General features: G+C 46.8%; 1 protein-coding gene across 4 annotated transcripts in view; it reads right to left on the bottom strand.

Moving 5' to 3' along the window:
* Positions 1 to 7,144, bottom strand: part of PLXNA3 (plexin A3) — an 87,530-nt gene extending 80,386 nt beyond the window's left edge. Inside the window, exons 1-4 of one of the 4 annotated variants that reach the window (XM_042452351.1) lie at positions 7,094 to 7,138; positions 5,471 to 5,598; positions 962 to 2,209; positions 395 to 577 (exon numbers count right to left, since the gene is read on the bottom strand). In XM_042452351.1, the coding sequence (XP_042308285.1) occupies positions 395 to 577; positions 962 to 2,152 (1,374 nt within the window). In that variant the 5' untranslated portion in view covers positions 2,153 to 2,209; positions 5,471 to 5,598; positions 7,094 to 7,138. Of the gene's footprint in view, positions 1 to 394; positions 578 to 961; positions 2,210 to 5,470; positions 5,599 to 5,882; positions 5,902 to 7,093 lie in introns of those variants that run through there. The other 3 variants (XM_042452354.1, XM_042452355.1, XM_042452353.1) reach the window with 3 other exon arrangements.
* Between the last annotated feature and the right edge of the window lie 6,770 nt (positions 7,145 to 13,914).

The raw sequence follows: 13,914 nt of genomic DNA on the forward strand, positions 1-13,914 counted from the left end.
ATCAGTCAACAATGACCTGAAGACACAACAATTATTTTAAGTCGAAGCTGGTGGGGAAACGTGTGGCCTTCCAGTATTGTTGTACTGGTACACCCATGGTCTTTCATCAATGGCTAGACTGGAAGGGGGTTGACAAGAGTTACAATCCAATAACATCTTGGGAGCCACATGTCTTGTTTGTTGGGACAGTAGAGGACCATCTAGTGCCAACTACAGAGGAGTTACAGAGACTGTTTAATTGTCAGTCTGGTGGAGGTATTGGAGAAAAACGGAACCTCATAACATACATGTGCAGACAGCCTTACAGAAACCACTTTCTGCCTTCTTAGCCTCCACCACCACGACCACCCTGAAATCATTTATCCCCCAAAATACCAAAGGAGAATTATCTCACCTTTTTAAGGTTGCCAGCACGAGTTCCAATAAAGACAACCGAGTGGCCGTGATAGGTGTAGGCTGCAACACTGGCCATGCCCTCAGTCTTCTCCTCAAGCAGTGGGCGCCCCTCAATGACGTGGAGTCCCCCCAGGGGCTGATTCAGCACCAACCCACAGAAATTCCCATTGATCTGCATAGGCTAGAAAACAGGGAGCACAGGATTTAAGGGTCAGTGGGAAATGGCTTCCTACATGTTTCTCTCTTTCCCCGCATTACAAAGAGTGGGAAGGGACTTACAATGATATTTGATACCCACCTCCCCTCTCCAATATATTTGACTGCCTGTCTGCCCTCTTTATAAAGAGAGGGAGAAAGTAATTTTCAAAGACCTAACCAAGAATTCCTGGGCTGCAGTTCGCAGTTTTCAGATAAACTACAACCACAGAAATTAAAAGAAAGGCAGAGTCAAGACAACATTCCAAGTGATAGGACATCTTTGGCTCTACCTCCCAGGGGAAATGGAAACTAGCAGAGGAGAAAGTGGGGAAGGATGGAAGGTCCAGATAATTTAACCACCAGGTACCGTGTTGATGCAGGGTAGTTCTTTGTTGAGAAGCCATGGGAGGGAGAGACGTCCTTCGCCACGATAGCATGACTGGATACGCTCCCGGATGCGCTGATTGACTTCGTCCAGGGTGAAGAGGCAGAGAAGGCTCTCCCGAGGTGGCGTAGCTCGGTTTTTCTGGCCCTGTGAGAAGGCAGCATAGAGTACGTCCTGCCCCTCAGCAATACCCAGTGACTGGGCCAGCTGCCGACCTGCTTTGGCCAGCTGCGCAGCTTGCACAAGGCGGTACTCCACGCCATCCTTGGAGCAACCCAGAGGGAATTCCACATAGGAGTAGAACTCAGTGTCATTGGCACACAGACGTACAATCTTTGAGGAAAAGAACCGCTCCCCACCAGTCACACCTGGGCCCCCTGGACCTCCTGCTGGCTCCAGGGGTGTCTGGGCAGTATCTAGCTGCAAGGTGAGGAAATACACAAACTCACCAGACACAAATGCCGACACATAGTAGATGTCAAAGGCGGGGTAGAGTGAGAGAGTGTCTGAAGGGACCTTGATTTGGGAGGAGACAAACTCGTCCTGATAAACAAGGCTGAACATCTCAGGACTGTTGGCATTGGGGGTCAGGCGGCGGCTGGAGAGAGTGGGGAAGTACTCTGAGCGCCCGCCTATGGAGGTGCCCACAAAGAATTGACTGGGCTCTCTCAGCTGCTCCACAATCACACCAACCATGGCATCCGGTTCCCGACCACCAGAAAGGTAGTGTTCTTTGCGTTGGTGCGGCTCACCCAGCTTGGTCAAATCTTCCAACTGCAGCAGCTGGCAAACCCCTTGCCAGACACTGCCGCAAGCCACCAAGCGATTGCCGGCATAGTCAATCAGCAGCAATTTATTGATGTTGTCAGAGGGGGAGAGCCGGTGAGCACAGAGCCGCACACCAGGTGGAGGGTAACACCGGGGATCATCCGGCACAGGCCCGGTACTGTGAGCCCGCAGCTGGGTCAGATTGGTTGACAGTTTGTAGATGCGGTTGACAGCTCCAAGGTAGACCTCTCCTGTGTCATGGTGGACAGCCAAATGTGTGAGGGCCACATCTGAAACTGTGAAGGCAGCATGTGTGGACAGGAGGCCTAAGATTGGTGGCAGCAAGGACAGAAGAAAAGCAGATATGGTGGTGATGGTTGTGAGCAGCTGCCACCGCCGCCACATGATCACCGGGGACTTGCCTGGGGTCAGGCCGGGCCAGACAGAGGCAGCTCATTCAGCCTACAAAGGAAGAAGAGGAGAGAGGGGTTAAGGGCCAGTTTGCCATTGCACTGTGCAAAGAAAAAGAGAACTGTAGCACAGGAGACACTAAGAGCAAGCACACTCAAATTCTAAGTCTACAAACTTCTGTATCAGGGTTGAGAATTGTGAGGGCGCTCCAGGTATTATTGAACTGCAGTTCCAGGATAGGCAGGGATGAGGAGTGGTGGACTTCATAGCTGAACAAAATCTAGAATGCCATACATTCCCCATCTCAACCATACATACAGTGGTACCTCTTACATTGAGCAAGTATGAAGAAGCATCAGATGGAGCATCAGAAAAGGGCGGCAAATGGTTAGCCATTCAGCTTGTTACTGCTGTCTATTAGCTGCCATTAAAAGGGAGCAGCAGAGGCAGTTATGAGATTTTTCTGCTTCAAGGGCTAAAATGACCCAATGGCTGCAGAGGACTTTCCCCCTTTGACTTGGGGGTTAGGGTCCATTTAAAGGTCTGCGTCAGACAGCAAAATATCTTAGGCTATCTGATATACTTACTTGGGGAGCCAAACTCTGCTCAGCAAAACATATTTCAAAGAAGACAGGTATAGGTCTACATGCTAAGGCTCCACAACACCTTTTTTTAAAAGCCTACTAACAGAGTATCAAAGCCCATACCATGGAATTATATCTTGGAATTATTACCCTCCAGCTCTAACTAACTACACAAGCTCCCTGGAACCCTCCTGCCCTACGTAAAAGCCGTATCCCCAAAGAGATGCTGAATGAGTCATGTTCCTACCTAACCTTAGCTGGAGACCTAGTTGTGCTTCTCCAAGTCAAGAGCCATCACCTCCAAGGACTTGGTTTTCTGTTTACTTCCAACACCCCAACTTCTAATTAGCTTCCCACCACACACAGCAGAAAGCATCACTAGCTGCTCAAAAACATATCACCACAGTGCATGCACATACACATACACACGCCTGCAACAGCCTAAAAAACCTGAAGGCAAAAAATGACCCTAGACATGTAATATGAACAGAGGTGGCCCAGGCCCTTTTTACTTGCAAGGTTAATCCCAGAAACATACCCTTATCACAGCAATACTACTCCAATCATATTTGCATAGAGTTACAAACTGCCCATGGTCTAATTTCAACTGGGACCTCAGCTACTGTGTGTGCCATCTTAGCACATTGGCAGAATGTCCACCTAGGATAGAGACCTCACACACTTAAAGTACACACGGAACTGTTCTGACTCCTTATTTCAATCAGATGCCAGGTATGTGAAAGACCACAATGAGAAGTTCTTTTTCTCTGCTCAGATGATGTTCTGGTTGGGCCTTAAGGACTGGTTCATACAGGAATGTCTATCATCTGACAGTCATATCCTGCATATGCAAGTGTGCTACCATAGATAGAATGACACATTTTCATATCACCTCAAACACAATGCTTTCCACTCGATTAGCTTCATATATCCAGCTGGAGAGTCAAACTATAAGAAATCAAGCAAATTGCATGCATGTGCAAATGAACCGTTATGAGCACTCATCCCTCAACTGCATGGTGATGTTGCACCCACATCTATTTTAAGAGGCACCACACCATTTAGGATTTTTTTCCCTTCACTCCTCTCCTCAAACTTGCTGACACAACATCCCCTAAACTGATCCCCACAAAGGTTTAAAAAGGAGCCATTTCTCACAAAGCCTGCTTGCAAAAATCACAGCTTTTAAACTTCAGGTGACTGGATGCAGGATATCTGTTTATCCCCAGGGTCTCAAACAGTACTCCAAATTAAAACTGTGAACATTAGCAAATAACAACAAAAATGTTTTCATGGGATGTATGTGCATGTATGTTTACATTTACTCTATTACCATTGATTCCAAGCACAAACAGCTGGTTAAAGGATGCACTTATACCAGGAATAGGCGTTTGTGGGACAAATATCACTCATCTTCCAGAAATCCTGTCAAAGATTACTCAAAGTGTGGTTAACACCAAGTTTCCATAAGAAAACAATGTTTTCAAAACCTCCACGAAACAACAAGATATGCCCTACTTTAATGTTATCTCTCTATTACCATAACTGATACGTATCGGCAGACTTGATCACACAGAATTGCCAGGAGAGCAGAGAAACCTCTTAGAATATGGACGTTATTTGAACCTATTTGAAACCCCCCCAAATTAGATCCCCATATTTCCACCTGGTGATGCATACCATGGTGGGCTCTTTTTCAGAAATAATGGATACATATCCTAGAACCACGGTGTTGAATGTGTCTACACACCCACAGAGTGCGCACCAGTGCCCCCACCCAGCCAGCCTCCACAATGCAGAGTTTGGATGAGATCAGACGGATGATCAGTCCGACCAATCTAAGTGTTGCCAAATCACGCAGCTCCTCTCTAGCTTTCCAGGAGCAAACTTTCACAGCCTATCTTAGTACCTGATACCCTTGAACTACAAAACAGCCCAGAGCGAACGTGAGATCTTCCATATACAAATCGCGTGTGCTACCAAGAAGCTGCAGAGAATATTTTAAAAAGGAGGAAACTGTGTGAAAACTGTATGTGGCCACAGAGATCTGTTTTGTGGTTTCGCTGAAGGGGAGGAGGAAGACATGATTCCCATCCTACAATAAACTACCGAAAATATGTAAACACACACATACAACACATCACAAGCTTGTCACACAGAGAGAGAGAGAGCCCTGCCACCATCATATACTAATAATACAGATACCTCTCTGCTGCTTTCCTGAGCCTTTTCCTATGCTGTGGCTTTGAATCCTTCACACTCACATGGGTGCCACACAGTAGATGCCTTCCAACTGACAATACCCAGGACACAGCAGCCTGTCAGTCTCACATCCTCCACTTCTGCCCTTTTTGTTCAGTGCAACCCCACCCTCAGCCACGCAAGCCACAGACCAGTCAACCAGCAAAAACGGGAACCGCTTCTCAGGATGCAGATCTTATTCCAATACATCCCAGACCAGAGCCCACCTCTTGGCAAAAGTCTTGCAAGCCCTAGTGTCAACCCCTCCTCCCCCAAATTCCTTTTTGTCTGCTTACCTCTCCCAAGCAGACATGAATTATAAACAGACACCTCCCAGAAAGGCCCAGAAGGAGCACGGCTTAGCACCAGTTGGAACAGTGGCTTCGGCCATTTCCCTAAAACAATCCTGTACCTTAAGACACCAGGGAAAGAACAGTCTGTGGGAATCACAAATCTTACGGCAAAGAGAGAAGGAGAACCAACCAACCTGTTACACAAACATTTCAGAGTCGTCCATCACGACCCAGATCAGCCTTGGGAGCCATGCGTTCAAAAGCCCCACATCACAGCCACAGATCCTCCTGGGCGAGGCTAGCTAGCCTCAGTTTTCCCAGTCTGCAAAATAGGAACAATCCCCTTTGACTTTCACAGAGCAGCTGTTGTGTAGAGTTAGATGTGAATGAAGAAAAAGGAGATGCTTGGAGCAAGACATTCAATTCAAGGAAAGGAGAGAGAACCTGGAATCCTGCTCTTCCAGAACACCACCGCCCTCCATCAAGTTGACCCAATTCCCAGAGACCCCCTCCTCATCCCTCCTCTCCCGAGGCTTCCATTCCCCAAGCAGTGGGAGGAAGAAGACCACAAAAGGCAAGGCACCCTGGGCTCCCAGCACAACCCACCTCCCCAGCCCTGTCTTTGGAAATGCTTCCCAAATAATAAGGCCCACTGGGGGTTCCTGGAAGGAAGCGCATGCTAGGTCCTCTCCTCTCCATCTTCAAAGACCCATTGACAAAACCCCAAAGGAGGAGGACAAGATCGGTTGGGGAGGGGGCGCAGTGTTAGTAGGAACCATGCTGGTTACCTACTAAATAGACCCCCCCACCCCAAAATAAATCTATTCCAGATGATGGGCGTTAGCCAGCTTTCTCCAATCCAGACTGGGCTGCTCCAAGGGAAGGGGACCAAACCACTGGAAGAGGAGGAGGAGGATGGGGGGAAGAGAAGGAAAAACACTAGATCCCTCTCTTTCTCCAGTGCAACCCCCCCTCCACAACTTCCCACTTTGCTAAGACCCCCAAATCCTCCACCTTTCTCTTCGGTGGCATTCACACACACAAATGGACATAACATTACCTATTCACTCCTCCATTATATATATGTGTGTGTTTGTGTATGTATGTATATGTGTGTGTGTGTGTGTGTGTATATATATATATATATATATGGGTGTGTATATATATGTGTGTGTGTATATACATACATGTGTGTGCATGTGTGTGTGTGTATATATATATATATATGTGGGTGTGTGTATATATATGTGGGTATGTATATACATACATGTGTGTGCATATGTATATATGTGTGTATGTATATACACACACACACACATATATATATATTCATATACACATGTGTGTGTGTATATATGTGTGGGTGTGCGTATATGTATATGTGTGTGTGTGTTCATATACACATGTGTGTGTGTGTGTATACACACTCATTTCCTTCCTTAGTAGCCATCCATTGAAGCCCCCCAACAGGATGGGGGGCATTAAAGAAAAAAAGGGGGGAAGCAAACCAAGGACCACAACCACACACACACACACAGACACACACAAAAGGGGGGGTGGCTGGGTGAGGAGAGGGAAACAGATTGGGGGGGGAGTCTGCTATGTGTGCAAAAGGAGGAGGCGAGGAGTCTATAGCAAAGCCTTATAGAGGCAAAGAAAGCAAGGCATGGCCCCCATCAGAAACCACAACCAGCCCTTTGCAAAGAGAAAGGGATGAGAGCTCTGGGGTTGTGTGTGTGTAAGGAAAAGGGCTCCAAAGGGGCTGCTGGCCCTGTTGTCACCCCCCCCAGCCCCCTCTGGACCAACCCTGGCTCTACCTGCCTGGCCTTCCTTTATCCCGCGATGGTCCCCCTCCAGTCCCCTCTGGCTCCGCGTCTGCCTCCCGCCCCGGCCAGGCTCAGCCCTTTAAACGTGGCCAGAACCATCCCAAGCCCAGGAGGGGGGGACAAGGCATGGGGGAATTAAGAAAAAAGCCACCCTGCCCTCCCTTTCCTCCCGGGGCCCTTCCGCATCCCCCAGGCCTTCCCCAGGCCTTCCTCTCTCCCTTTGGGGGAAAGGCAGGGGCCTCCTGAGCCCTGCTGGCCATGGCGCCCACCCCCTCCTCCCCCCGCCCTGGAGGTGGTACGGTCCAGGCACTCATTCATAGCCCAGACCCAGCCTTTGGGGAGCCTTTCAGGGGGAGGCTGCTGCTGCTGCTGCTGCTTGGAGGAGCACCTGGGCAGAGAGAAAGAGGAGAGGCAGGAGCCTCAGTCCCAGGGAGAGACAGACGTCCCTAGTGGTCTTCTCAGTCAGATACACAGCCCGTCTCCATCTTCAGGCTCATCAGTTTGTATGGCAAAGCATAGACATTTAATGGATCAGGGGGCAAAGGGAGCTTGGACTGCCTTGAGGGAAAGAAGCTGGCAGCCTGAGCTTTCCTAGGCTTAAGCTTAAGTTGTATATTCATTGCTGTGCATATGCTCTTATGTTCATCAGATATTTATTCTACTGCTGCTGTAATTTAAAGACATTTCAGTCTTCAAGCATATCAGTTTGCATGATTAAGCATAGATATTTGCTGGATCAGGGTGCAAAGGGAGCTTGGAGTATACAGCTTAGACCTGAGCCTAAGTAGTATATTCATTGCTGTGGCTATGCTTTCATATTTATTAGATATCTATTCTACTATTCTCTATTTAAAGACATTTCAGTCTTGAAGCATAGCTATAGATATCTATTCTACTGTTCTCCATCTTGAGCCTAAGAGGTATAATTCATTGCTGTGGGTATGCTTTCACATTTATGAAATATCAGTTCTACTGCCACCTCAGTTTAAAGAATAGATACCTAATAAATATGAAAGCATATCCACAGCAATGAATATACTACTTAGGCTCAGGTCTGAGTTGTATACTCCAAGCTCCCTTTGCACCCCGATGTCATATTTGATGGACCAGAGTGCAAAGGGAGCTTGGAGTTTGGAATATATGACTTAGACTTGCGCCTAAATACTATATTCATTGCTGTGGGTATGTTTTCATATTTATCATTTATCTATTCTACTGCCACCACAATTTAAAGACATTTCAGGCTTTAAGTGTATCAGTTTGTATGGTAAAGAATAGACATATAATTGATCGGTCTGCAAAGGGATCTTGGACCACCTTGAAAAAAAGAAGCTGGCAGCCTGAGCTTTCCTAGACTTGAGCCTAAGGTCCAAAACAAACTGCAGAGATAATCCAGTTTGAGACTGTTTTAACTGCTCTGGCTCAGTGCTAGGGAATCCTGGGAATTGTAGTTTATTGTGGCGCAGAGCTCTCTCATAGAGAAGACTGTCTCGCAAAGCTACAGTTCCCAGAAGTCCCTGGTACTGAGGCAGGGCAGTTCAAGGGGTCTCAAACTGGATTATTTCCGTAGTGTGTTTTGGGCCTAAGTGGTGTACAGTATATTCATTGCTGTGGATATGCTTTCATCTTTGTGAAATATCTATTATCTGCCACACCAATTTAAAGTTATTTCAGTCTTCTGGCACATCGGTTTGTATGGTTAAACATAGACATTTAATTTATTAGTCTGCAAAGGGGTCTCGGAGCACCTTGAAAGAGAGAAGCCACCTCAATTTAAAGACATTCCAATCTTCAAGTATATAAATCTCTATGCATATATATGTTCATTAGGCTGCAAAGGGATCTTGGAGCACCTTGAAGGCCTGGTCAAAGAAAGAAGCTGGGAGCCTGAGTTTTCCTAGGCCTGAGCCTAAGTCATACTATATTCATTGCTGTGGACACGCTTTCATATTTGCCCAGTCCCTATTCTACTGCCACCTCAACTTAAAGATATTTCAGTCTTAACGCATATCAATTTGTATAGTTAAGCATAGATATTTAATTGGGTGAATAGAGATCTTGGAGCACCTTGGAGACTCACTGAAAGAGTGAAGCTGGAAGCCAGACCTTTCCTAGGCTTGAGCAGGGTGGCCAGACATCTTAACCGCAAAGGAGGACAAGGCACTGCCAAATGTAGGACGTTCGAGAGAAACAAACATAGGGCCTGCCCAAGTAAAAACTAAAAAACATAAATGTAAACTTCACACTCCTTCTTTGTGCTCAAGACGGAGGAGACTTGAGGTGGAAATGGAGGGCATGTCCTGGAAAAGGAGGACACCTGGACACACCAAGGCCACCAAAGCTCCTTCTCCCAGCTTCATTCTTTTGGGGAGTCCTCTGATTTTCCAGACTGAAAACAGGGCTAGGCCTTGGAATTGCAATGAGGGGCCCCACAGGCTGAATTTGGGGGAGAGTTGTGGATGATGTGTGTGTGTGTGTGTGTCTAGGAGGGGTGTGTTGTTTTTGTTTCTCCAAAGCCACAAGGTGGAAGGAGGAGGAGGAGATGGTGGTGATGAAGCAGCAGAAGGCTGAATTGCTTCCCTTTCTTTCCTCCTCCTTCCTTCCCTGGCTGGGCAGGCAAGGCAAGGCAAGGCAAGGCAAGGGAGGAGAAGGAGGAAAAGGAGCCCCCCAGACCCACATTTCCCCCTGATTTCTTTTCCAAAAAGCAGAAAGAGGCCATGCTAGGCCTCCTTCCAACTCTCTCTATCTCTGTCCAAACTCCTGGCTCCTCTCTTTTTCTGTTTCTCTATTTTATTTTATTCTATTTTATATTTGACTTTATATTATTTTAGAGGGCAGAGCTTGGAAAGGTGGGGAGGGGAGGAGTTAGAGGCTGCAAAAGGATAAAAGAACAGGAGGAGAGCTGGAAGCCCAAGCCTCCTGGAAGGAAAGGGAGGGATTGCTGGAGGAGAGGAGGAAGAAGAAGAGAGAGGTTGGAAGGGGCTGCCTGGCACTTAAGGCGCTCTCAAAACGGATTATTTCTGCAGTGCGGATGCAGCCTTTTAGTTTCTCCAGACCCCCTTCCCACAATTGCACCGCTAGAGCGCCCCCTCGTGGAGGAAGAAAGTAACACAACCAAGGGAAAGGATGCTCCTTAAAGAAAAGGGAGGCTGTTTTTTTTGGGATGGACATTAGTTGAACAACGCCCTGGCCAAGGTACCTAGGTCCTCCTTTCCTAGGACACGTCCTCCATTTCCCATCTCCTCTCCAGCAGGGATGCCAAAAACGTCCTCCATTTTGAGCAGGGCTAAGAAGTAAGGATTGACAATCCTAGGAGTATTTTGAAGACTGGTCATGTTCTCCATCTTTTTCCCTAGGAATATCCTCCATTTGGAGGACATACACCCCAGTCATAGCCTTCCCTCTCCCTCTTTCCTCACCCCCCTGGATCCTCTCCAAATAAAATTCCTCCTGGACTATATATATATATATATATATATATATAGTTATATTTGTGTGTGTATATATATGTGTGTGTGTATTTGTTTGTGTATATACACACACGTGTGTGTATGTGTGTGTGTATACACACACACATATATACCATCTCCCAACCTTGCCAGCCTCATCCCCATCGGTCCCTGTCCTCCCCTCCCAGCCACCCACGCCTGATCTTTCCCCCACTGACCCACCCACCCAATCCCCATCTTCGCAGAAAAGAAGGAAGAGGAGGATGCTCCTGTTGCTGCCGCCGCTGTGGTACCATCCAGGGCATGTTGCCATGGCAACGGGATCCAGGAGATGAGAGATGATGGACGCCCCGCGAGGGAAAGGAGAAGGGAGGGAGGGCTGGGCTGGGTCAAAAGAGGGCTGTATGGGGGGGGGGGTTCCAGTGACCCCCTTGGCATGGCATGATGGGGAAGGGGGGTACCTTAGGAAAGATTTGTGTACATATTTGCAGAGGGATTGGGGAAATACGGCTATATTTTTTCCTATTGCCTCTGTGCGCATGTGCCTCCTTTATAAGAAATATGTATGTATTTATTTACAATCCCTATACAAGTGAGATCTTGGTCTCTGCCGAGGTTTGGTTCCAGGACTCCCTGCCCCATGGATACCAAAATCGATGGATGCTCAAGTCCCATGAAATACTGTGGCACAGGAAGGCACTGTCCCTTATACAAAATGGCCAGATCAAGGTTTGCATTACTTTTTAAATGCTCTCCAAACAGCAGGTGCCTCAGTCGGTGGATAAGAAACTCTGTTGATACGGAGGGCTGATTTACAGGGAGTATCTGTGTAGAGAGATCTCACAGCAGCACCTTTGAGACCAACTGAAAGAAAGAAGTTGGCAGCGTGAGCTTTCGGAGACTTTGGTGACTAAAGTCTTTGAAAGCTCATGATGCCAACTTCTTTCTCGCAACCTGTGGGTCGTGACCCCTTTGGGGGTCGAACAACCCTTTCACAGGAGTCGCCTAAGACCATCAGAAAACACGCATCTCTGATGGTCTTAGGAACTGAGACACAACTTCTCTATGGTTGGGGTGGTCACCACAACTTGAGAAACTCTTTTAAAGGGTCACGGCATTAGGAAGGTTGAGAATCACTTGCTACAAGTTCTCTCTACATATTGATTCTACAGACTGACACAGCCATATCTTTGAATTCTACCACTGGGGAGTATCGATGTTTACGGTATATTTATATATTGACAGTGCTGTATCTATTGCACCCACCCATTAATGCACCCGCTAGGTGCCATCCTAGGATTTCTCCACCGCTTTCCTACTCTCTCCCTTTCCTTCTCTTTTGCAGTTCATTTGCCCCCAATGAGTCATAAACCATGAGGCGAGAAGTCTGCGCTGGCGTGGTGTCCTGCCTCAGACAAAATTGGGTGTTGGGTCAGAAAGAGGAACAGGGCCGATATTGCCCCATCCTGGCTAGAATCCAAGAGGAGAAAATCGGTTGTGGGGACGAGCGCATGTGTGTATGTTCTGGTCTGGCTATGCCTGGCACCACAAGCGCCCAGAAGTGGGGTGGGGGAACCCACTGAAACTCAACACGCCCAAGGCCTCTGATGGGAACCAGATGCCTTTGCAGCTACTGAGAGCAGCTTGGCAGGAAAGGCCGCGTGCTGTGCGTGTGTGCAAGGCCGTGCGGGGGCCAAGCAGCAACTGTGGGTGTGTCCGGGGCAAACTATTATGGTTTTTATGATTACAAAATAAATCAGCATTGCGAGTGAGGAGGGCAACGGGAAGACAGGCAAAGGAGCAGTGTATGTTGGGTGAATTTGCATCAGTCATCTAAGGCCGTGTGTGTAGAGGCCTTCCAGATAGAGATAAATAAGTGTCAGATCTGGACTTAATTGGGATCCATGAAGCACTACAACAGTTGTTGTTGTTAATTAATAAAATAATAATAAAATATTTATTTGTATCCCGCCTCTCCCTTTTGAGGATCTAGGCGGGTAACAGCAAGAATTAAAACAGATACAGAAAATAATGACAAGAAAAACAACCCCCCCACCCCTTCGACTCACTTCAATACAAAATTAAGCAATAAAATCCATATAACTACAGAACAATTAAAAACAGTTTAATAATAGTGGCAATACCTAGGAGGCCAGATCAAATGGGCAATTAATTCTGTTCTGGCCAGAGGTCAGTCTGGGAAGGCCCACCAGAAGAGGATTGTTTTTATTGCCTTTTTCAAAGCATTGAGGGATGTGATCTGGAGAGTCTCCTCTGGCAGGTCATTCCAAATTTTTGAAGTGGCAACTGAGAAGATCCTCTGGGAAGTCACCACCTGTCTAGTTTTTCTTGACTGTAGTAAGTTCTTACCAGAGGACCTGCGTATGCAGGAAGGATTATATGGGAGGAGGCATTCCTTCAAGTAAGCTGGACCCAAGCCATGTAGGACTTTATAGGTAATAACCCTGACTCATGGCAACCCTGTGGATGAGACATCTCCAAGCCCCCCTATTATCCACTGCTATGCTTAGGTCCTGTGAATTCACACCCATGACCTTTCTAATTGAATCTATCCATCTGACATGTGGTCTTCCTCTCTTTTTATTCCCCTCCACCTTTCCTGGCATTATTGTCTTTTCTATATATTCATTTTTCTTTGTGATTTCCAGAGAAATTTCAGCCTTGATTTGTTCAAAGCCCTATTTGTTTGTCTTTTTGGCTGTCCTTAAGATCTTCAGCACTCTTCTCCAGCACCACATCTCAGATTAATTGATTCTTTTCTCATCTGCTTTCTTCACTGTCCAGCTCTCACATCTGTGCATGGTGATCTAAAACTTCCCCCCCCAAATATCTATTGGGCAGGGTCTTATCCCAGGAACACTTGGATCACAAACTGAGGAAAGAGGGACCTCTGGCCATATTCAGAATGAATCTGCTGACAGCCAACCCATGCGGAAAGGGGACATAGCAGAGGTTTTAGATATTGCATATCATCAGGGTTGGGTGGAGGGCAAGCATGTAATTATTTTATAGAACAGAACCTTTTTCTAGGCTTATAAACAGTTCAACACTGTATTAAGTAGATTAGATCAAGCAACCAAAAGAAAAGAAAGATAGAAATCAAAACCAAACCACAAATAACTGGAGAAAAGGGCTGCTTATATTACGAAATTGTTAGGATTAAAAAAAGAGAGAGAATGGGGAAGAGACATCACCAAGATACTTGTACACACAACAGCCGAGTATTTTTCTTCCTGCACACAGAGAACTAGTTCTTCAATCAGTTGACGTAAATAACAGTTGCTGTGTTTTTGTTTTGCTAAAAGTTTGTTTTATTCTCCATATACCACAGAAAATGGGAAC

The sequence above is a fragment of the Sceloporus undulatus genome, chromosome 2 (genome assembly GCF_019175285.1).
Source record: "Sceloporus undulatus isolate JIND9_A2432 ecotype Alabama chromosome 2, SceUnd_v1.1, whole genome shotgun sequence".
NCBI classification, from domain to species: domain Eukaryota; kingdom Metazoa; phylum Chordata; class Lepidosauria; order Squamata; family Phrynosomatidae; genus Sceloporus; species Sceloporus undulatus.